The sequence below is a fragment of the Raphanus sativus genome, chromosome 2, assembly GCF_000801105.2.
Source record: "Raphanus sativus cultivar WK10039 chromosome 2, ASM80110v3, whole genome shotgun sequence".
Classification (NCBI taxonomy): Eukaryota; Viridiplantae; Streptophyta; class Magnoliopsida; order Brassicales; family Brassicaceae; genus Raphanus; species Raphanus sativus.
The window spans coordinates 39,616,963-39,637,752 of record NC_079512.1 but is presented as its reverse complement, the minus strand read 5'-3'; the positions used below and the strand labels follow the sequence as shown (position 1 = coordinate 39,637,752).

The window sequence follows — 20,790 nt, the reverse complement described above, 5'->3', positions numbered from 1 at the left end:
AAAAGTAAAAAGCTATTTTCACATATTGGAATAATGTGAAACCTCATGAATGTGTTTTGTTTATTTCTTTTGGTAAACCATGGATCAGCCAAAAGCAAACGGTAATAATTATTCTGTCTCCCATGAATTGCTTTTTTCTTCGTATTTTCGGGTTGAATAAAATAAATACTTTATATACAGGAGAGCTGCTCATTTACATTTTTACACTGATGAATAGTGATCCAGAATCATTGATTCCTACACCTTGTCCCCATGTCTAGTCAAAAAGCTTCTTTCATCAACTCCGGCTCACTTAAAATTACCTCTCTCTCCTCTCCATCATCATCTCAGAGATTGCTCCAATAACACATAGATTTGGTGACCAGAACAACTATTACTTGCAGTGGTTCAACCTCTCTCTCTTTTCTCTCTCTCTCTCTCTCTCTCTCTCTTTCTATTATGAATACGCATATCCATATGCAATGATAAGAGAGGCTGACACCTAAAACTAAGAAACCATGACTTTCAACCGAAGCAACCTCTTCTCATTATTCCTCCTCCTCCACCTTCTAGTCCCCACACAAGTCCAAGCTCTCAACACTGATGGTGTTCTTCTTCTATCTTTCAAATACTCTATCCTCAGTGACCCTCTCTCTGTTCTACGCAACTGGAACTATGATGATAAAACACCATGCTTGTGGACAGGTGTAACATGCACAGAGCTTGGGAAGCCCAGCACACCAGACATGTTCAGAGTCACAAGCTTGGTACTTCCCAACAAACACCTTCTTGGCTCCATCACTCCGGACTTGTTCTCCATTCCGCATCTAAGGATCTTGGATCTGTCCAGCAACTTCTTCAACGGGTCACTCCCGGACTCGGTCTTCAACGCTACTGAGCTTAGTGTTATCTCCCTTGGAAGCAATAATCTCTCTGGCGATTTGCCTACGAGTATCAACAGCGTGACAAACCTCCAGCTCTTGAACCTCTCAGCCAACGCCTTTACCGGAAAAATACCGCTCAGCCTCTCACTTCTGAAGAATCTAACGGTCGTTTCCTTATCAAAGAACTCCTTCTCAGGCGATATTCCAGGTGGTTTCGAAGCAGCACAGGTTCTTGATCTCTCTTCAAACCTTCTGAACGGCTCTCTTCCTCCGGACTTGGGAGGGAGAAGCATGCATTACTTGAGCTTATCACACAACAAACTCTCCGGCGTGATTCCTCCAGGGTTTGCAGAGAAGTTTCCAGCAAACGCTACAGTCGATCTCTCCTTCAACAACCTAACAGGCCCAATCCCAAGCTCCCTTTCTCTACTCAACCAAAAGGCAGAGTCTTTCTCCGGTAATCCAGAGTTATGTGGGAAGCCACTGAAGACCCTTTGTTCAATACCTTCAACTCTTTCAAACCCTCCAAACATACCTGAAAACACTTCACCTGCGATAGCCGTCAAGCCCGAAGCTCAGCTCCTCCAACAAACTCTTCAACAGAATCACCAAACCAAACGGTGAAAAGCAAGCTGAAGCCAAGCACCATCGCCGGAATCATCGTCGCAGACATAGTTGGTCTAGCGATCATAGCTCTCTTCGTGCTCTACGTTCACCAAGTCAGGAAACGAAGAAGGTCCCCAGACTCCAGCACACTCAGCCTATTCACAATCTGTCTTGACAAAAACGAAGCCAAGAAATCAAAACCAAGCGTCGTCGAGGAGGTCAACGTCACGGAATCACCAGACGCTAAAACGGCTTGTGGCTCTTCGTGCATAAACGGAGGAAGGTACGACGAGACGTCGACATCAGAGAGTGACGACGCAGAGAACCAGCAAACAGTCAAGGCATTCGATCGAACAGATGGTGGGCGACTGAAACAGAGCGCTCAGAGTCGACTAGTCACAGTCGACGGCGAGACTCGTTTGGATTTGGACACTCTGCTAAAGGCGTCGGCTTACGTGTTGGGAACAAACGGAGCCGGAATCGTGTACAAGGCCGTTCTGGAAAACGGCACGGCGTTCGCGGTGCGGCGGATCGAGACGGAGAGCTGTGCGACGGCGAAAGTTAAGGAATTTGAGCGGGAGGTTCGTGCTATAGCTAAGCTTCGGCACCCGAATCTCGTCAGGGTTCGTGGGTTCTGCTGGGGAAACGACGAGAAGCTTCTCATCTCAGACTATGTTCCCAATGGCAGCCTCCTTGGCTCCTTAACCGCAAGTAAGTTCCTCTGTTTCCTCTGTTTCCTCTGTTTCCTCTGTTTTACTCTGTTTTCATTAGGCGCGCGAACTAAAATACGCCTATTACTTGGCGCAGTTTAGCAATTTAACACTCTTTTTGTTCCTTTACAAAACAGCGAAGACAAGCGCAAGCTCATCTACACCATCTATGCAACACCCACTTTCTTTCGAGGCACGGGTCAAGATAGCTAAAGGAATGGCACGAGGACTATCTTACATCAACGAGAAGAAACACGTGCACGGTAACATCAAGCCCAATAACATTCTCTTGAACTCTGAGAACGAGCCCATCATCACCGATCTGGGCCTAGAACGCCTCATGACACCGGCGCGTGAGCCTCCTCACACCAACGGACCAACGTCGAGCTCACCGTGCTACCAGCCACCGGAACGGTGTACAAGCGAGAAGCCAAACCCTAAGTGGGACGTTTATTCCTTCGGCGTCATTCTACTAGAACTTCTCACAGGCAAAACGTTTTCGGTTGATCAAGATGTAGACCAGTGGTCAGAGTTACTCGACGGTTCTGAAGTGGAGGAGAAATGCCGGTTCTTGAGGTTAGTCGACGGTGCAATTAGAAGCGATGTGGCTCGGAATGAGGATGCTGCAACGGTGTGTTTCAGGTTAGGGATTGAATGTGTGTCTTCCTTGCCTCAGAAGCGACCGTCGATGAAAGAAGTAGTGCAAGCTTTGGAGAAAGTGAGTGTTTAGTTTGGTTTCTTGTGAAGCCCAAGTCGTTGGCATTATTGTAGAAAGTGGTTTTTGCTATGTGTGCTTACTCTACTGTCTTATAAGTTGTGTAATCATCTCCTTCTAACTCTTTGTGTTTTTTCGGTTAGTTAATTAACCACCCTTAAATAAGCTTCGTTGTTCATTTAGACTTGCCAGTTGCCACAAATTACAGTAAACCAGTTAAACAAGAAACATTTGATCGTAATAACCAATTGAACCGGAGTTACAATCTTAAACAAACGCTCCGTTTTTTATTTAGATTTGCCACAAATACAGTAGACCGGTTAAACCAAGTCCAATTTAATCGTAATAACCAATTGAACCGGAGTTACAATCTTAAACCGAACCAAAGTCAACTCCTAATCATCATCCCCACGACCAAACTCTTTTTCCGACCAGACAGGCAGACATTTAGAATCAGCATATATCTCCGATCACACACTGAGGGTGAGTTCTGTCTTAAAAGACATTTTCGTTTCTGATAACATCTCACCAAAAATGGAAGGAAGATCTACCACCTCCGCCGCGGAGTCACCGGAGATCCAATCCCATCCTCCGAGTCAGATCTTTATCCTCTCCGGACAAAGCAACATGGCCGGACGCGGCGGCGTCGTCAAGGATCACCACCTCAACCGCTGGGTATGGGACAAGATCGTTCCGTCGGAATGCGCGCCGGACTCGTCGATCCTCCGCCTGAGCGCAGATCTCCGATGGGAGGAAGCGCGTGAGCCGCTCCACGCCGACATCGACACCGGTAAAGTGTGCGGCGTAGGCCCGGGGATGGCGTTCGCAAACGCGGTGAGGAACCGGTCGGACTCGGATTCCGGCGACGTGATCGGACTTGTTCCGTGCGCCGTCGGCGGGACGGCGATAAAAGAGTGGGAGCGTGGGAGCCATCTGTACGAGACGATGGTTAAGAGGGCGGAGGAGAGCAGGAAACGCGGAGGAGAGATCAAGGCGATGCTTTGGTACCAAGGAGAGAGTGACGTGTTGGACATCCACGACGCCGAGAGCTACGGGAGCAATATGAGCCGTTTGATTAAGAACCTTCGTCATGATCTTAACCTTCCTTCTCTTCCCATTATTCAGGTAACGCAGAAGTGTTTCCCTTTTCCACAATGTGAATAACCGTTGTAAATGATTTTTGCATTTTTTTAAAATGCAAACTTGTGAAGCAGGTGGCAATAGCATCGGGAGGAGGATACATAGATAAGGTGAGAGAAGCGCAGTTGGGTCTGAAACTTTCTAATGTGGTCTGTGTTGATGCCAAAGGGTTGCAGCTAAAGCCTGATAATCTTCACTTAACCACTGAGGCTCAAGTGCAGCTTGGTCTCTCATTAGCACAAGCTTACCTTTCCAATTTCTGCTAGACTATCAAGTAAGCTTCGTGACTCTCTCCATAGTGTACATGTTATATGGAGGCATATAATAATGGAATGGTGGAACATTAATGCTTAGGGTTTAGAACAATCAGTTTGTTCAAGAGATTGATTCTGACATCAATGGCTGTATAAGAACTTTTAGCAACCCATTTTTAGTCCTTTCTTCATTAAGAATCTGTGATCATTGAAGTTATGAATGATCATGTAGGTGCACTCCACTATACATATGTGTATTCTGGAGAAGCTAGAAGTTGATTTGAACTACATAGAAGATTGTGTTTACATGGCGGTTATATTGTCATTTCCTATTATGATTCAAAAATGTTTAAGAGTAAAGTTTGTGTGTACAATAACAGGCGGTCTAAGATTGTTTTGCTGATGTAAATTTCATCATTGTTGACACAGGAACCACAAGAAATGTACACTATGTTAAATTAGTATTACCACTAGCATAAAAAAAAGATTTTGAATTTGTGAAATTGATGTTGAATGTGTTTTTATTTTTCAGGTCATTCCGTGTCGAAGAAGTGAGATGCAGTTTGAGTGATGGCACTGATGTACGGACTATGTAACTCTTCCACCTATAGAGCACGCGCTATTATTTTCTTTTGTCACGTTGAAGCAATCTCCTGCTCTTTCTTTGTAAACTGTGTTTCGTATGGACGATCTTTTTGTTGTTGTTTCTATTGTATCCTTGTTTCGACCCAAACATGGTAATACAAATAAAATCGGTTTTTTTAATGACTAGTCTATTTAAGGCCCAAGTCATGGACCAAACAAAACTGGTTCTATATAATTGTATATTTTTAGATTTTTGAAAACATAGAGCAAATCCAAGGATTTTTTTCAAATTCTAAAAAAATATTTGTTTGTTTTCGTCGTGATCCAAGTAGTTATACCCTTTTTAATCAACAAAAGCTAAACTTAAAATGCTTATACAAGAAAATTCAACAGTTCAAAAAAATATATTCAACAGTTTTGAAAAGCATATATATTAAGGGGTTTTCAACAGATCGACCTACCAAAAACAATGCATCTTTAAGCAGTTGCAGACACACTAGCAAATCTTTCACGTGCCATAAACTAAACTTATGTCATAGCCACCAGTATATCCTTTTAAATATTCCCCAGTAACACCTACTACTGTAATATTGACTACCAACAAAATAATGACGTTGTTGACACAAACGAGCAACTTGTATTTGTACTATATAGTAATATAATATAACCACTTTTTTTTTGTATTCGTATGCTAAGCTGACACAAACGAGCAACTTGCCTTGAACATTGAATTGGATACTATACACCTCTGTTCGAAAACGCGGCGCCGAGGACCGCCTACTCGCCGGAAAACCGCTCGGCGTCCTCTTGCCGCCGCGATTTGTTCTTAATCGGACAGAAACTCGGAGATCTTAAAAAAGTCCAGATTTTGTTCATTTAAACTTAAGAATCTAAGACTTTTTAGTGGATCTATCTATTCTAGGTATAAATACAAAAGAAAACGGAAGAAAATAATGAAAATAAAGAGAAAAAAAAAGCAGCCGCCATTGTTAGGGTTCAAGGTCGCAGACATAAGAGGATGATGATGACTGTGCAATGTCTATTTTACCCTCATTTAATGACCTAAATTTAAAAACATCAAAAGACGCCTACCCTAGTTTGAACCCGGGTGTGACAGATTTTGATAATGGCCGCTAACCACTGCGCAAACGTGATACTCATTGTTATATCGAAACTATCTACTATATATCTATAAAACTAAGCGCCGATTTATTTCCGCTTACTCCCTGATTTATTCGTTAGGCGCTAGGCCCGGGATTACCGCCCGACTAGCGCCTAGCGTAGTTTTGAACAGGGCTATACACAACTCAAATTCAATTCAGAGTTGAAGTCTTCAATTATTTCTCAATTACTGAAAGTGCAACTCTCTTTAGTGTATACCTCGTTTATTAATGGGACCCTAAACAAGGACATTTTCTTTTTTAAAGCATTAATCTATTATTAGATCATAAAGTTTAGCATGTCAAATCTCTGCTGCAGTAATGTGTTTTATAGGTACACCAAAATTCCTTGTTTTTTTTTTCTTTCTTGAACTCGACTTAATAACTGGCTGTTCCATATATGATTTTTTCATTTGAGTCAGCTCCTAATAATAAGCAAAACAATTTTGTTTTGTCTTTTCCTTGGGTTGAGTGTTTATCAATATTGCAGCAATGATCTTCCAGACCCCACCACGTTAAGGCTTCAAGATCTATTTTTGCAGTGCCAAAATCTACGAAGATGTAAATAAATTTGACTTTTCCTCAAAGTTGCCAATATTTTCTGACTGGTTTTCCAGTTTTCCTTTAATAGATGCACAACTCTATTCGCCGAAACTTTTGGAAACTACAAATCCCCATTCTCAACCCTGAAAAGTAAACCCACTCGCAAGACCAGCGTAAATAAAAAATTAAACAATTCATTATTTGTGTTTATAAACTTTAACGATTAGTAAATTAAATTATGATTATGTTTTTAAAGGTTCACTATAGTTCTCATAATTAAAAGATTCAGGTAAAAAGCTTTGATTAGACTGTCTTGGTCCGACAAAAAGCTGTTGTAGTTGATGTCTCCGCGCAGTCGCTTATATATTCCACGAAGGCGCGTGAGATTCCACCGCCGTCTCCTCCAATATATCTCACAATCACACCAAACCGCTATAAAAACACAACCATCACTTTAGATCTCTCCTCTCGTGCCAACAACAACAAAAACACTTCCTCTCTCCACTTTACTCAACTAACCACTCTCTCCACAAAAGGCGGTAGCAATGTCAGCCGCCGCATCTTCCGCCATCTCCGTCGCAACCAAGCCCCTCAAGAGCTTGACTCTCTCCTCCTCCTCCAGATCGCCTCTCCCATCCGCCGCTTCCGTCGCTTTCCCCACTCCTCGCCGCCGTCTCGTTCTCGTGGCGTGCACCGCCGGAGACGGATCCAAGCCAACGATCCTCGTCGCCGAGAAGCTCGGCGAGGCTGGTGTGAAGCTCTTGGAAGGTTCCGCCAATGTCGACTGCTCTTACAACCTGACTCCCGAGGAGCTCAACGCCAAGATCTCCCTCTGTGACGCGTTGATCGTTAGGAGCGGAACCAAGGTTGGTCGCGAGGTGTTCGAGTCTTCTCGCGGACGTCTCAAGGTCGTTGGACGCGCTGGTGTTGGGATCGACAACGTGGATCTGAGCGCCGCCACCGAGTTTGGTTGTCTTGTCGTCAACGCGCCGACGGCTAACACGATCGCCGCCGCTGAGCATGGGATCGCGCTTTTGGCCGGCATGGCCAGGAACGTCGCACAGTCTGATGCGTCCGTTAAGGCCGGTCAGTTTTATACTTATGCAATATTAATTATTGTTATTATTAATATTCAATAAATTGAAAAAAAAATATAATATTTAATAAATATTGTGAACAGACCAATCTTTGAAAAAGAAGTCTGTTTGAGTAAGATTTGCAGTCCAGACCAGTTTTTTATGGCACTAGGTTTTGTTCTTTTGATACTGTTGACGATGCCTTGGGTTACAAGCCTAGTTGTATTATGCTAAATCTTGTTGAGGGAAGTAGGGCAAAGCATTTTGAGTTTTGAGGATAATTTGTCTGAAAGATTTTGTGCTTTGAATCTCTCTGTAACGCAGGTGAGTGGAAGAGGAACAAGTACGTAGGTGTCTCACTCGTTGGAAAGACTCTTGCAGTGATGGGATTCGGGAAAGTTGGGACAGAAGTTGCTCGTCGTGCCAAAGGTCTTGGCATGCGTGTCATTGCTCATGATCCCTACGCGCCAGCCGACCGTGCACACGCCATCGGTGTTGATCTAGTGAGCTTCGATGAAGCTTTAGCGACCGCTGATTTCATTTCTTTGCACATGCCTCTTACGCCAGCAACATCTAAGATACTGAATGATGAAACGTTTGCCAAGATGAAGAAAGGAGTTCGTATTGTTAATGTTGCTCGTGGAGGTGTTATAGACGAAGACGCGTTAGTGAGGGCTCTGGATGCTGGTATTGTTGCTCAGGCTGCGCTTGATGTTTTCACTAAAGAGCCGCCGGCTAAAGATAGTCCTTTAGTGCAGCATGAGAGAGTCACTGTCACACCTCATCTTGGAGCTAGCACAATGGAAGCTCAGGTGTGCAATTTTTTTTTGTTATGACATGATTTATAACAATGTTTTTGGTGTTTGGCTTCTGTTATTTAGTTTGTGTTTTGGGTTTGATAGGAAGGAGTTGCCATTGAAATTGCTGAAGCTGTTGTTGGTGCTCTGAATGGTGAGCTTGCTGCTACTGCTGTCAATGCACCTATGGTTTCTGCTGAGGTGAGCACATTAGTTGTTTTGCTTCATCAGATTCAAAAGATACAAACGTCTTGGCCTCTTCTTGTTTAATATTACATAATCTTTAAATTTAAATTCATTTTCAATATATAACAAATTCGTTTTAATACAGTAAATTTAAATTCATTTTAAATTAAATTTAATGAGATTATGATAACCTTTGATAAAGTTAAGCTAGCATAGGACTGAATGTAGCTGATTAGAGCTGTTGCAAGTTGGTTAGAGAATAGCAGTTTCATATTTCAAATATATATATTTTATTATTTTGCTCAAGCAGTCAAGCTTACATGATATGTTTCTATCCTCAGGTTCTGACCGAGCTGAAACCATATGTGCTACTAGCCGAGAAGCTAGGGAGACTAGCGGTGCAACTAGTGGCTGGAGGAAGCGGCGTGAAGAACGTGAAAGTCTCGTACACGTCAGCACGAGCCACTGACGATCTAGACACAAGACTTCTACGAGCCATGATCACCAAGGGAATCATCGAGCCGATCTCTGACGTGTACGTCAACTTGGTCAACGCCGACTTCACAGCGAAGCAGAGAGGTCTGAGACTCTCGGAGGAACGTGTGCTCTTGGACGGGTCACCAGAGAACCCGTTGGAGACGATAACCGTCCAGCTAGGAAATGTGGAGTCAAAATTCGCGAGCTCGTTGTCGGAATCAGGAGAGGTGAGAGTGGAAGGAAAGGTTAAAGACGGAGTTCCGCATTTGACGAAGGTTGGATCGTTTGAGGTGGATGTGACTCTTGAAGGTAGTATCATACTGTGTAGGCAGGTGGATCAACCAGGTATGATAGGGACGGTGGGGAGCATACTTGGAGAGTCTAACGTGAATGTGAACTTCATGAGCGTTGGAAGGATAGCACCGAGGAAGCAAGCGATCATGGCGATTGGTGTTGATGATCAGCCGAGCAAGGAGACGCTTAAGAAGATTGGGGAGATCCCAGCGGTGGAGGAGTTTGTTTTCCTCAAGGTCTAAGTTTGGTGTGTGTGTGTGTTGGCTTATTGAATTTTGAATGTGAGGAGTTTTGATGAAGGGTGTTTTGAGTTTGTTGGGTTAAGGCAATAATGTTATCTTATGGCTTTTTATTACACAGTTTTGGTAATGTTGAGAACTGTAGTAGTCTTCTTTGATGTTTCAACTCAATGGTTCTCTCATTATTCTGAGTGCTTATTTCTTCAGTTTTATGGAGAAACAATACAAAAGATGGTTTGCATCCTCATGTAATCATTGAGTTGAGCATGTTATTACATGATGTTTCGAATTAAACTGCCATATAAATAAAACAACATCAATTCAACCAACCCAAAGTAAATTAACAATGGTTCGTTTTGGTTTAGTCTAGATAGTCCGGTTTGGATAAAATGTTTAAACGCTGTCGTTTGGATAAGATATGAAGTTAATGAGTGGAGAGAAAACACGTGTCGCCAGCTCGAACAGATATTTCTGCGACTAATTGATAAGGAGGACGAAGCAGTAAGAAGGTGGCGCGAATTGGATATTAACAGCGAAAGATCTCTGCAATAGAAGGAATATCATGGCCTTATCTCAAGTATCTGCGTCTCTCGCCTTTTCTCTTTCCAGTAGTCTTTCTCTCTTCAGTACGCTTCTTCTTCTAATACTAGCCTCTGTATCATGTGTTTGACTAGTTTCGGATTTTATACTTTGCACAGATCCTGGAGCCATAAAGCTAGGAAGAATCACAAACCCTTGTAGGGTTCATGTACCGCAGCTTGCTGGAAGCCGATCCACCTTCGCTTCTGGTTCTCCTCTTTGTACGTCTTCCTTATTCCTTAGCTGAAACTTTGTATGTTTCGAATTCATTTTACCAACTGGATTGCTCATTTGTTATCTGGCTCTCTCTGTATTGGTGTAAAAAATCAGATTAATCCAAAATAAAAAGAACGGAACTTTATTTCCTTTAATTTTGAGATTTTGGTGTTTCTGTCTCTGTTTCAGTGCCATTGAACTTGAGAGTGACTCGTGGAAGAGTAAGAAGTGGAAGCAGAGGAGGAGCTTCAGTTTCCATCAGAAGCGAGCAAAGTTCAGAAGGAGGCAGCGGTTTGGACATATGGCTTGGTCGTGGCGCTATGATTGGTTTTGCTGTCGCCATTTCTGTTGAGATCGCTACCGGTAAAGGACTTCTTGAGGTAACTCTACATCAAAACTCCCTTCTTCTGAAAAAAACCATAAAGAACTTAGAGTTTTAGTTTTAAACTAAATACTATGTCGTTGCTTGGTTGTTTTGTTCAGAACTTTGGGGTAGCAAGTCCATTGCCTACCGTTGCTTTGGCTGTTACAGCATTGGTTGGTGTTCTAACTGCGGTTTTCATCTTCCAGTCTTCTTCCAAAAACTGATAAAAGCTCCCCCCCCCCCCCCCCCACATCTGTTTATTGTCATCATTTTGTTGTATCTAAGATTCTTCTCTCATAAAAACTCTACTTTCATCAGAATGAAATCCCTCATTAGTTTTCTTTTTGCTCTGAATTTTGATTGTGTCAACTCGAAGTAAATCAAAGTAACCGCTAGTAGAGAGTGCTTGAACCTATGCAACTAAAGTAAATCGAAGATGCAGCCATGTATATCATCTGTATTACACTGAAATGCTCACGAGTCATAACGACAAGCTGGCCCAAAACTGCTGTCTGTAACAATAGCATTCCTCAAGGCCTTATTAAATAAATAAATACAGAAGGAAAAAAACACCGCAGAGAGCATACACACGGCAGATTTTTCCTGGACAAATAATAAAGAGATGGTCTTGGAATGTAAAACTGAAAGACAAGAAGCAGAGGCAGGAGTTGGGGCAGGTTTTGTTTGGAGTGAACAACAAATACCACAGGGAAAAAAAGGAAATGCAGTCTGTGTCTGTTTGGTTGCTTTCCATATATAGAAAGAAACATTGAAGTCCCATCAAGCTTGCAAGAAGCTGGCGTACTTAGCCCCGAGGAGAAGCCTCTGAATGCACAAGAGAGCGTTCTTGGTAACCTCAGCGTTCTCATGGCTCATCAATTTCATCACTCGTTCTTTCGCCTTGAGGTCTGTGACAATCACTCTCCCCGCTGCATGGTACTGTATGAACTGTGAGAGATCATAGCATGCCACCGCCAACGATCTTGGATCACTTGACGTGTCCAGGATTGTGAGGAGAACCCTGAGTATCTGCATCCATAAGTTTTAACAAAACAAATGGTTAGTTTGTTGCAATGATTTAGCCCTACACTTGGTGGTTGTTGAGGAGAGAGGAACAAAAAAAACGAATACCTGGAAGTCATTCTCCTCAAAGCAAGTGACATTCTCACGCCAGAAATTGGCCTCTTTGTGCATGGGGTTCCAGTCAAGATGGCCAAGAAGAACCTCTTGCTTATATTTGTCAAAGGAACTCAGCTTCCTGATCTTGTCTTTTAGCCCTTCCTCTAGTTGGTTCAGTGCATCCAACAAGTCCTTCCAAAATTCAGAGGTAAACAGCTTAAAAATGGAAATGCTTGCAACAAGGCATATTACTAATACGTATCCCATGGTGTAGGAATCAATAAATTAACCAGATATTCTCATGTCATGTTGTTCAATAATAACGCTAATAAGCAGTACTCAGATTTGTATTTAACTTGTCTAACCTCGTCACTCCATGCTTGTGTTTTCAGACTGTGGATGATATGTGGGAGTCCAAGATCAACCATCTGGGCACCAAATGTACCTTTTGGAAGCAAGTTCCTGAATGTCAATATGACCACCCTGACAACCTATAAGACAAAATACCGTCAGAGAAAACATAATAAGTGCATCGAACAGCAATTATGCAAATTAATGATCCAAAACATATACGAGAAACAAACAATCTTGTATAGCAGACACGGACTCTGAATGACCAACCAAACCAATGTCATATGAAATTTTAACTAATTGCAGGATAGCAATGACCGAGTCACACATAGCTCACCTTTTCCTTAGTCGAGCTCTTAACCACTTCCGTGAGCCTTTGCATTGTCCTCGATGTTGCCAAGTACTCTATTGCTGGTTCATAATAGGACAGAAGCCAGATGCAGACACAGGTTTCGTAGAGAAGCTGTTGGTCGAGAGCATAAAAATCACAAGAATTAGTTACTGAGACATTATGACTAAATGCCTAACTGAAAGAGAACTATCTAATGGTTACAATTTTATCCAGCCAACACTTTATAAATAGGAAGTAATATAAATCTACAGCTTTAGTATTCATTTAAAAATAAAAACGGGCTTCACCCTGAGTGTCTGTCAAATCACTGCCTTTTAACCAAAGACTTTGCATAATACGAAAGCTGCAATACTTCACTACAGCTTTGGTGGACACGTAACACGTTCACTTAAAACTACCTCCACCAAATATACAGTTACCTGGATAGACTGCTGAGTCGATGCTGGTGAGATTAAAGGGACAAGTAACTTCACACCATCCGCCTGAACAAAGGATGATCTGACAACAGATTCCTTAAGCAGTGTCGACAAGCAATTGATTGCAACTGGAGCACCACGAGTAGGGTGAGAAGGTTGCCTCAACTGCATTTCAAAATTAAGGATTATGAAACCTATGATGGACCTCAAAAGCTTTCAAGAATCACTGCCACTTAAAAAACAATGCAAGGCTAACATAAATGAGAAAAAAAAAAAACCTGGGCACAAAGCCACTCCACCAACCCATTGAGTACATCATCAATTGTAGTAATAGATTTCTTAGAAGCAGAGGCTTCTCCATTAGCAATAACAGGTTTTGGCCTAGCACTGTATGTTAAAATAAAAGCAAGACCCGTCAAGTAAATGATAGTTTATGTTAGAGACTGTTTTTTAAAGTATGATAATCAGTATTGAACTCTACACTACCTTATTATCCAGGCAAGGATCTTGCAGCTTTTTTCTTGAATGAACCAATTTCCCTTCGACAGCAACCTGAAAGAGGATATATCTTTTAGCTAGCATACCTTTGAAGATAAACAGCCAAAATCAAGAAATATTACAATTGAAAGCAGTTTCCCTCAATGAGTGATGCATATGTTTCAACTTTCTAAGGAAAATTGTAAATAATCTGACACATTAATGTGTCAAGTAAGAGAATGGGAAAAGTGCAACACGTTCTATACTCTTTCCAAAGCAGAAAGAGCAAGAAAATAAATTCATAAACAGTACTTGCCTTGGAAACCAAATTACAGTCACAATTAGCATAGGGACTCACCTCAAGAAAGGCTCGTAAGTATCCTCATGTGCCAAAGATTCATCATGGAATAACCGAGCTCGGGTAGGGTTAGCTGGAAAAAAAACAGATGATGCATTAATAATAGTCGGATCTAAAACGATGACAAGGAGATGCAAAAAAAAAATACATTCAGGTTTTGTTTTTTACCTGAGACCATCTCATAAATCAAAGCCAAAACATATTCGACTGTTTCCTCCTTGAATATATCACGTAAGATGGTAACGAACAGATGAACATAGGCTGGACCATCCTGCAAAAAAAAATCATTTGATAATGACAAGGTAAATGTCATTATACAACTTCAACCACTAATAACACAGAGAAAGCGACTCCAGTCAGTGTCTGTAAACTGTTTGAAATGAGAAAGAAAAAGAAGAAGAGGAATTACTTCATCGAGCAACTGTGCCCTTGCACTTTCAGACTTTTTATCAAAGCGCCTTAAGAGCTGCAGACCAGTAGCTGAAATGAGCTTAGTTGTCATGTAAGTCTCCCATGGAATGTCCCTTTTCAATACCTGCAAGGTAAAATTAACAAGAGAAAAATTAAATACTGCAAAACTACAAGTAAAAAACCACCACAATGTTTGTCAGCTTTTACGTTACAACTGGACACTGACAACATCTGATGAAAACACATCACTAACATTTCTAAGTAGTCAAAGCCACAAAGATCTCACATGAACTTGTCAATATTAAAAAAAAAAAGTTTTACAATGCAAAGTCAAAATCTATAGTTGCGTATGTCCTACGAAATCCTACACCTTAGAATTCCTGATTCATTTGATTACAAAAGTCAAGTGGAAAATAACATCAAAATCACCAACCTGCTCCATAGATAGTTCCGCTTGATCCATAATAGATAGTTGAGAAACTTAACACCACTGATTTCGAATCCCTACGAATGTAAATAGAACAACAACCAATAAGCAGATGACATGAAACCACAGGCGGAAGATCTGATAAGACATTCGTCATCATCGTGTTATCAATTTGAATGGAAAGCATCAATGAAATGTCAAACACAGATCAGAGTAGCAAATGCAATTCCTATATTTTTTTCAAAGTCGATTGAATCAGACGATCAAGGAACAAAAATAAGGATCCGATCGATCACTCGAAAAGAAATCAAACCAACGAGAACGCAGGAAAATGTGGGATCGAGTTTTGACCTGATTGGCTGGGGAACGAGTTGATCGCCAAGAGAAGACAAAGTTAAGGAGATAGATAGATAGATAGATAGAGCTTCTTTCTCCCAAACTCGGATCTGAAGCGTGGAGGGAGCAAAGACGAGTCTGGGCGAAGGCAATCAAAAAAAATATCAGAAGCTGACAATTTTTCTATTTGAAATTACAATACTACCCCTACTCTTACTCAATTATTACGAACCTCTCCGATCGGTTCGATGTAGAAATTATGTAGTAGAAACTGTAAGTTTAACGGTAAGTTTGCAGTAAAAATAAAAGTTATCTATAATCTATTAAAACTGAAGTACACATAGAAAATAATTCTTAAAGTTGCACAATATTTACCACTCAATGCCATTTAGAATTTAATTAATTTATTGTTTAGAAATATTATCTTTTTCCAGCAATTAAATGTTTTCCTAAATTAAACCTAACTAAATTTCCGTTAACTGTCTAGGTAGAAAATGAGTTTCCTTAATTTAAAACTAAACTTTATATACTCAAAACAGTTACCAAAGTAAATTCGATTGTCATTTAAATTTACAAATATTGCTATCATACCAATATAGTTTATTTGTAAAAGTACGATGTAACCAAGAATATTTCTTTTAATATTTTCTAACAATTTATCTTCTTTTATTCCTAAATTATATATTAAATGAGATATTGTGAATAGCTATATCCAAACTATCACCTACATTTTCGCTAACTACAATATTTACTAAAAAAATTATTGCCTATTATCATTTGGAATATTACCTATTTCAACCTACTTTTTATAATTGTATGTAATTATTATTATTCAACTCTAACCAATTATATTTTCTATACCAAAAACATTTACCATCTTCTCTTTCCAAGCATTTTTTATTTTGTGTTTATCACTTTTTATTTTATTTCTAACAAAAATAATGACCACGAAAATTTTTCCAGAACAATACACATGATAAATTTAATTAATGTTAACAACATATAAAAATTAAATTTCTTGAAATAATAAAAAAATCTAAAACAAAAAAATATATCCGCCTTTTATAAGGGCAGGTCAGAATCTAGTCATTTTATTAAAACTTATACTGGTAGCATTTTTGATGTAAAAGTTACAGTATAGGTTTTTAATAAAGAAATTGAATGTATAAACGTATAAATAGTGAAAATATTATTTTTTGACCAAGATAGTGAAAAATATTATTAAAGACCAATGAACCATTAAAATATTTTAAAAATAAATAAATTAAAATGCATATTCTAAATTAGTATAAATTTTTTTAAAATAATATTCAATATATATTATTTTCTTAACATTATGATCAATACTAATACTATTTATTTTAATATCAATAGTAAAATAAACTAATGAAATAACAATAATAGCATGAAATTTAAACTAAATGTATAATAATAACAATTTTTTTATAAATGTTCATTCTAAATCATGATTGCAATCTTCAAACAAAAATAAGCTTAAAGTTAATACAATTGTGGAATCCATAAATAATATTATTTAAAATTTACAAAGCAAAATGAAAACTACGAACGTAATAAACTAATAACTAACCGTACTTTACATAAGTCAGTTTTGAAAACTCATTTTTTTTTTGTTAGATAGAGACCCAATTAATTTTGTAACTCAACTTTTATTGGTTTAAGTTTTGAGTTAGCAATTTTACAAAGGGTCTAACTCAAAAAAATGTAACTCAACTATAATACATGTTAAATCAAACCTAAAATAAAAAAAAGGTGCGATCATCAACACTAGTGACTGAAATTTGTTTATATTTTTTTCTATTCTGATCACTGTGAAGGAAAAAAGAGAAACATATGTTAGAATAATTGATGGAATCAGGTAATATTTATGCCGCTGAAATAACTAGCATCACTGTTTTATCTTTTTTTTTTAATCTTCTGTGCCATTGAAAAATATGGATGCGCATCTATTCTTTTTTCACATTTTATTAAGTTCTTTCTTTCTTTCTTTAAATTTCAGTCTCTAATGTTAGATCGGCGTTTATTAAACGAACAGAGCTATAATACTAATTTTTATTCTTGGGCTTGGGATGTTTTTTATCCAATATACAAATTTTACTCCAATGTTTTATAGAATAATACATATTCTATTTTTATCATACATATATATGATATAGTAAATCTTTTTATACTTTAAATGGTTATTTGTTTTGTCAAATACTTGATTTGTTTAAGTGTTTCCATGTCCATTCACTTGTTTCTAGATTAGTTATTCCAGCTGTTCAAGTACAACAAATAAAGAAAAATATGTTAAGCAAGATTTTCTTTGTTAAGTTAAGAAAACATATATTGACTATAAATGGTTTTGCCAACAAATAAAGATATAAATAAAATATATATTGACTATATATTTGTCAAAATATGTATTTGTTTCTTGATTAGTTATTTGCTAACAGATAGAGAAAATATAGATATTGAGTATATATATATATACTTCCACAAAACAAATAAATGGTTTTTTCTATATATTGACTATAATATACATTGTATTATCATTTGACATGTGTAATTAGATATGTTCTGATATAAATTAGTCCTTGTACCATTTTTTTTTTAAAAAAAAAACATCTTGTAATTATTTTGGTCTGTGGTAGATAAAATGTGTTTGCTCTTATTATTATGCTTAAAATATAACTAAATAATTATTAGCGTAAAATATCTATTTTAAAAACCCAAAGACAATAGTTAATAAGAAAAAGGTAAAATAAAGGTAAGAGTGTTTACACTATCATCACAAGCCAAAGATGTAGAAAACCATATAAATCTCTAGTGTTAAGATGATTGGCTTATTCATAGAAAACCATCTTCAACTGTGAATCTCGGTTTTTCATTCTTTTCTAAATCCTCACATATCCATCATGGTTTCAAGAACAAAACCAGACCTTTTGTCGAACTTACCTGATTGCCTTTTGGTTCTAATCATCTCTTTCTTGCCTTTCAAACAATCTGTACAAACGAGTGTTCTTGCTAAGCGATGGAGGAATCTTTGTCGTGAAACAACAAACCTCGTATTCAAAGAGTCTGAATTCATCAACCAATCTGTGGTCGATATAGAGACCAAGAAGTCTGAGAGAGCTTTGTTTGCGGGCGTTATGCATGAATGGATCTCGAGGTTTACTGGTAAAACCATCGAAAATTTTGAACTTTGTCTACCTGAACCAGTGGGTTTCGAGGCAGATATTATATCTTTAATCGAGTTTGCTGCCTCCAAACAAACCAAAAATCTAGTTCTTGATTTGTCAAGCCCTAATTCGAGAGAACCTGGTGCTATACATATAATAATGCTCGTGAAATTTCAAAACAATATATTGGATATCACTCGTCTTTTTTTCAATCTTATATATGTTAGGAACTTGACGATCTGCCCATTTCTTCTTGAGGTATGTAGTTTCACCCCTTTTAATGTTTTTTTTTTTTTGAACTTTCCCCCTTTTAATGTTTTAAGATCCATAGTATCATTTATCAAAAAAAAATCCATAGTATCTATATTATAGATTTTTTTTTGTTTTGTTGTAACGTAGGACTTTATTGTAACCCTAGAAAAACTATTAACAGTGAGATGCTTCACGAGTTGAAAGTTTGAACTGTGAAAGAATCTTGAACGAAAGTGTTTAGAAAAAACATAGTGTGACATTCACTATAACTTCAAATAGTTTAGGCTTCTATGAAAATTTTGAATTATTCTAGGTAAAGTAGTAATGGTTCTCTAATGAAGAACTAGTAACAATGAAAATGTTGTAAATCTAAATTTCGCTCCACTAGATTAGATCAGTAATATTACCTTGGTTCTACTTATCATTTGTTTTTTTGGGAGGAAGATGATCCAAGACTGTGACGATCTTATGGAATTGCACGAACCGATGAAAACACAACATTTAGTGATTAAGACACATATGTACCCACATGAGTTCGCTGGAATGACTATATTTCTCAATAGCTGTCCGGAACTGGAATCTCTCACGTTCGATACGGATACTACTGGGCCTATCGTGGTAAGTTCGTTCTTTGTTTAATTATATACAATATTGCAATACAGATATAGCCTATAAAGGTCATTTTATTTGTTCAAACGCTTTATTTTAATTAGAGGTTGCAGAGACGTTCGCCGCCAATAGATCCAAAAACGTTTTGGCTCAACAACAAAACCTATGAGTGTTTGGAAAGGACACTTAAGGTTGTGAAAGTAAAAAACTTTCGTAGCAAGTCGAACGAGTTACATGTGTTGCAGTACCTGATCCGAACCGGACGTGTGATGGAACAGCTTGACCTTTATGAGGCTAAGGGACTGAACGATGATAAAAGGATGTTGGTACTGGCTGCAGCCGAGGAGATGCAGCAGATTGTGAAGAAATGTTCTAGGCATGTGCGAGTTACTCTACACAATGCTTGATCAATGAAGCATTTTCTAGATCTTCGAGTGGAAACTGGAACTTGATATTTGCTAGTTATATCTTCTTAATTAAATATTAAGGGTGGATGTTCCCCTTGTTTGCTTAGTTTGAGGTTTATTTGTTGTACTTGTTTGGTTTGGTTTGGTTTAATTTTAAGAACATTAATATTTCTTGTCTTTTTCATTGCCTTGGAAACTTTCTCCTTGCGTAGCTGCCGTTCCATATTATTTTGTCAAGGAAAATGTAGAACCATGTAGCTCCATTTTGCTGTGAAGACACACCATCTAAAACCATGTCGCTCCACTCTTTAAACCATGATTTTAGGCGATTGACTCACTTAGTGCCATTGCCTAAATGGGCTTGGTTTCAAAGCCTGAAAAGTGAGGTCGATGATGTAGTATAAAATTTGGTAGCAAGAGATGAATGGCTTAACAAGGCCACAAGGGACATGCTAGTGAATGCCATCTATTTTCCACAAAATAAAAAGAGTTATTTACTTATTTTTATAAAATATGGAAAAGGGGTAAAGGTAAATAGTATTGACACTATTGAGAGAAGATAAGAGGTGATGGGTCGATCTTAAAAAGTGGTAGCGGGAGAGAGAAGATACCCCCAAAATCTAAAGAACAAGACATCCTTTTGTAGTGATGACTGATGAGACATTCAAACCCATTTCATTAGTTAAATAAACTAATTTTAAAATTTAATACATTTTCGTTACTATGTCTTTGTCTTATTTAAAAGAATATTATGGAAAAGCTATCCCTTGCTTTCCTTTTATTTATTTTGTATTGTTTCGGTAACACTTCGAACTGATCTCGAATTCCCCATTGCGACTAATTTCTTACTCACATCTTGGTAGAATCATTTAATGATCCTCCCAATACTCACACTAACTCAATCAATTTGTAGAGTTTGTGTAAGTATATTCGAGTTTTGACTCGATATTGTTTCTATTTTCGTAGATGCAAGCTTTGATTAAACCCTGCAAACATGTTAAGTTTGATTCTAGTGGGACCAGTCGGATTGAATATAACCATCTAACATTTATCTGTTCAAAAACATACACTGTATTTGAAACGATACTATTTTAAGCAGCTATAATCATTTTAGTTTGAATTAGAGACACTCAATTCCTGTTTAAGAATAATACTAATCATAAAGTATAGGAGCATAAATCTCTACCGACAACCACGGACCACCTACAAACATATCGATTTTTTCAACATCAATCATTATATGTGCTTAATATAGTATAGTTGTCTCTCGAAAAACAACTTTAAAATCATTT

General features: G+C 38.4%; 5 protein-coding genes across 6 annotated transcripts; 4 read left to right on the top strand and 1 right to left on the bottom strand.

The window, feature by feature from the left end:
- Window positions 1-228: 228 nt before the first annotated feature.
- Window positions 229-5,053, top strand: LOC130508374 (receptor protein kinase-like protein At4g34220). The gene is given in 6 exon segments (XM_057003852.1): window positions 229-1,436; window positions 1,439-2,180; window positions 2,317-2,876; window positions 3,330-4,019; window positions 4,109-4,308; window positions 4,821-5,053. Coding segments are annotated over 5 exon segments (3,123 nt in total). The 5' UTR covers window positions 229-497; the 3' UTR covers window positions 4,301-4,308; window positions 4,821-5,053.
- Window positions 5,054-6,998: 1,945 nt separating this feature from the next.
- LOC108842924 (D-3-phosphoglycerate dehydrogenase 1, chloroplastic) lies at window positions 6,999-9,830 on the top strand. The gene is made up of 4 exons (XM_018615975.2): window positions 6,999-7,662; window positions 7,977-8,464; window positions 8,555-8,650; window positions 8,977-9,830. The coding sequence occupies exons 1-4, from the start codon at window positions 7,122-7,124 to the stop codon at window positions 9,646-9,648; spliced, it is 1,797 nt and encodes a 598-aa protein (XP_018471477.1). The 5' UTR covers window positions 6,999-7,121; the 3' UTR covers window positions 9,649-9,830.
- Window positions 9,831-10,092: 262 nt separating this feature from the next.
- Window positions 10,093-11,144, top strand: LOC108842946 (stress enhanced protein 1, chloroplastic). 2 transcript variants are annotated; one of them, XM_018616007.2, is made up of 4 exons: window positions 10,093-10,253; window positions 10,344-10,445; window positions 10,630-10,820; window positions 10,924-11,144. In XM_018616007.2, the coding sequence occupies exons 1-4, from the start codon at window positions 10,208-10,210 to the stop codon at window positions 11,026-11,028; spliced, it is 444 nt and encodes a 147-aa protein (XP_018471509.1). In that variant the 5' UTR covers window positions 10,093-10,207; the 3' UTR covers window positions 11,029-11,144. The 2 variants fall into 2 exon arrangements, with proteins under 2 accessions (XP_018471509.1, XP_056859831.1); XM_057003851.1 differs by having other exon boundaries at window positions 10,118-10,271.
- An 86-nt stretch (window positions 11,145-11,230) lies between these two features.
- Window positions 11,231-15,223, bottom strand: LOC108842945 (V-type proton ATPase subunit H). The gene is made up of 12 exons (XM_018616004.2): window positions 15,067-15,223; window positions 14,722-14,792; window positions 14,287-14,412; window positions 14,046-14,148; window positions 13,878-13,950; window positions 13,529-13,594; window positions 13,321-13,429; window positions 13,046-13,207; window positions 12,612-12,737; window positions 12,289-12,414; window positions 11,936-12,115; window positions 11,231-11,833 (listed from the first exon to the last, which is right to left on the bottom strand). Exons 2-12 carry the CDS (start codon window positions 14,749-14,751, stop codon window positions 11,585-11,587), a joined length of 1,350 nt encoding a protein of 449 aa, XP_018471506.1. The 5' UTR covers window positions 14,752-14,792; window positions 15,067-15,223; the 3' UTR covers window positions 11,231-11,584.
- Window positions 15,224-17,966: 2,743 nt separating this feature from the next.
- LOC130507851 (putative F-box/LRR-repeat protein At5g54820) lies at window positions 17,967-19,649 on the top strand. Its single transcript, XM_057002511.1, has 3 exons — window positions 17,967-18,488; window positions 18,927-19,100; window positions 19,205-19,649. Exons 1-3 carry the CDS (start codon window positions 17,967-17,969, stop codon window positions 19,496-19,498), a joined length of 990 nt encoding a protein of 329 aa, XP_056858491.1. The 3' UTR covers window positions 19,499-19,649.
- Window positions 19,650-20,790: the final 1,141 nt, after the last annotated feature.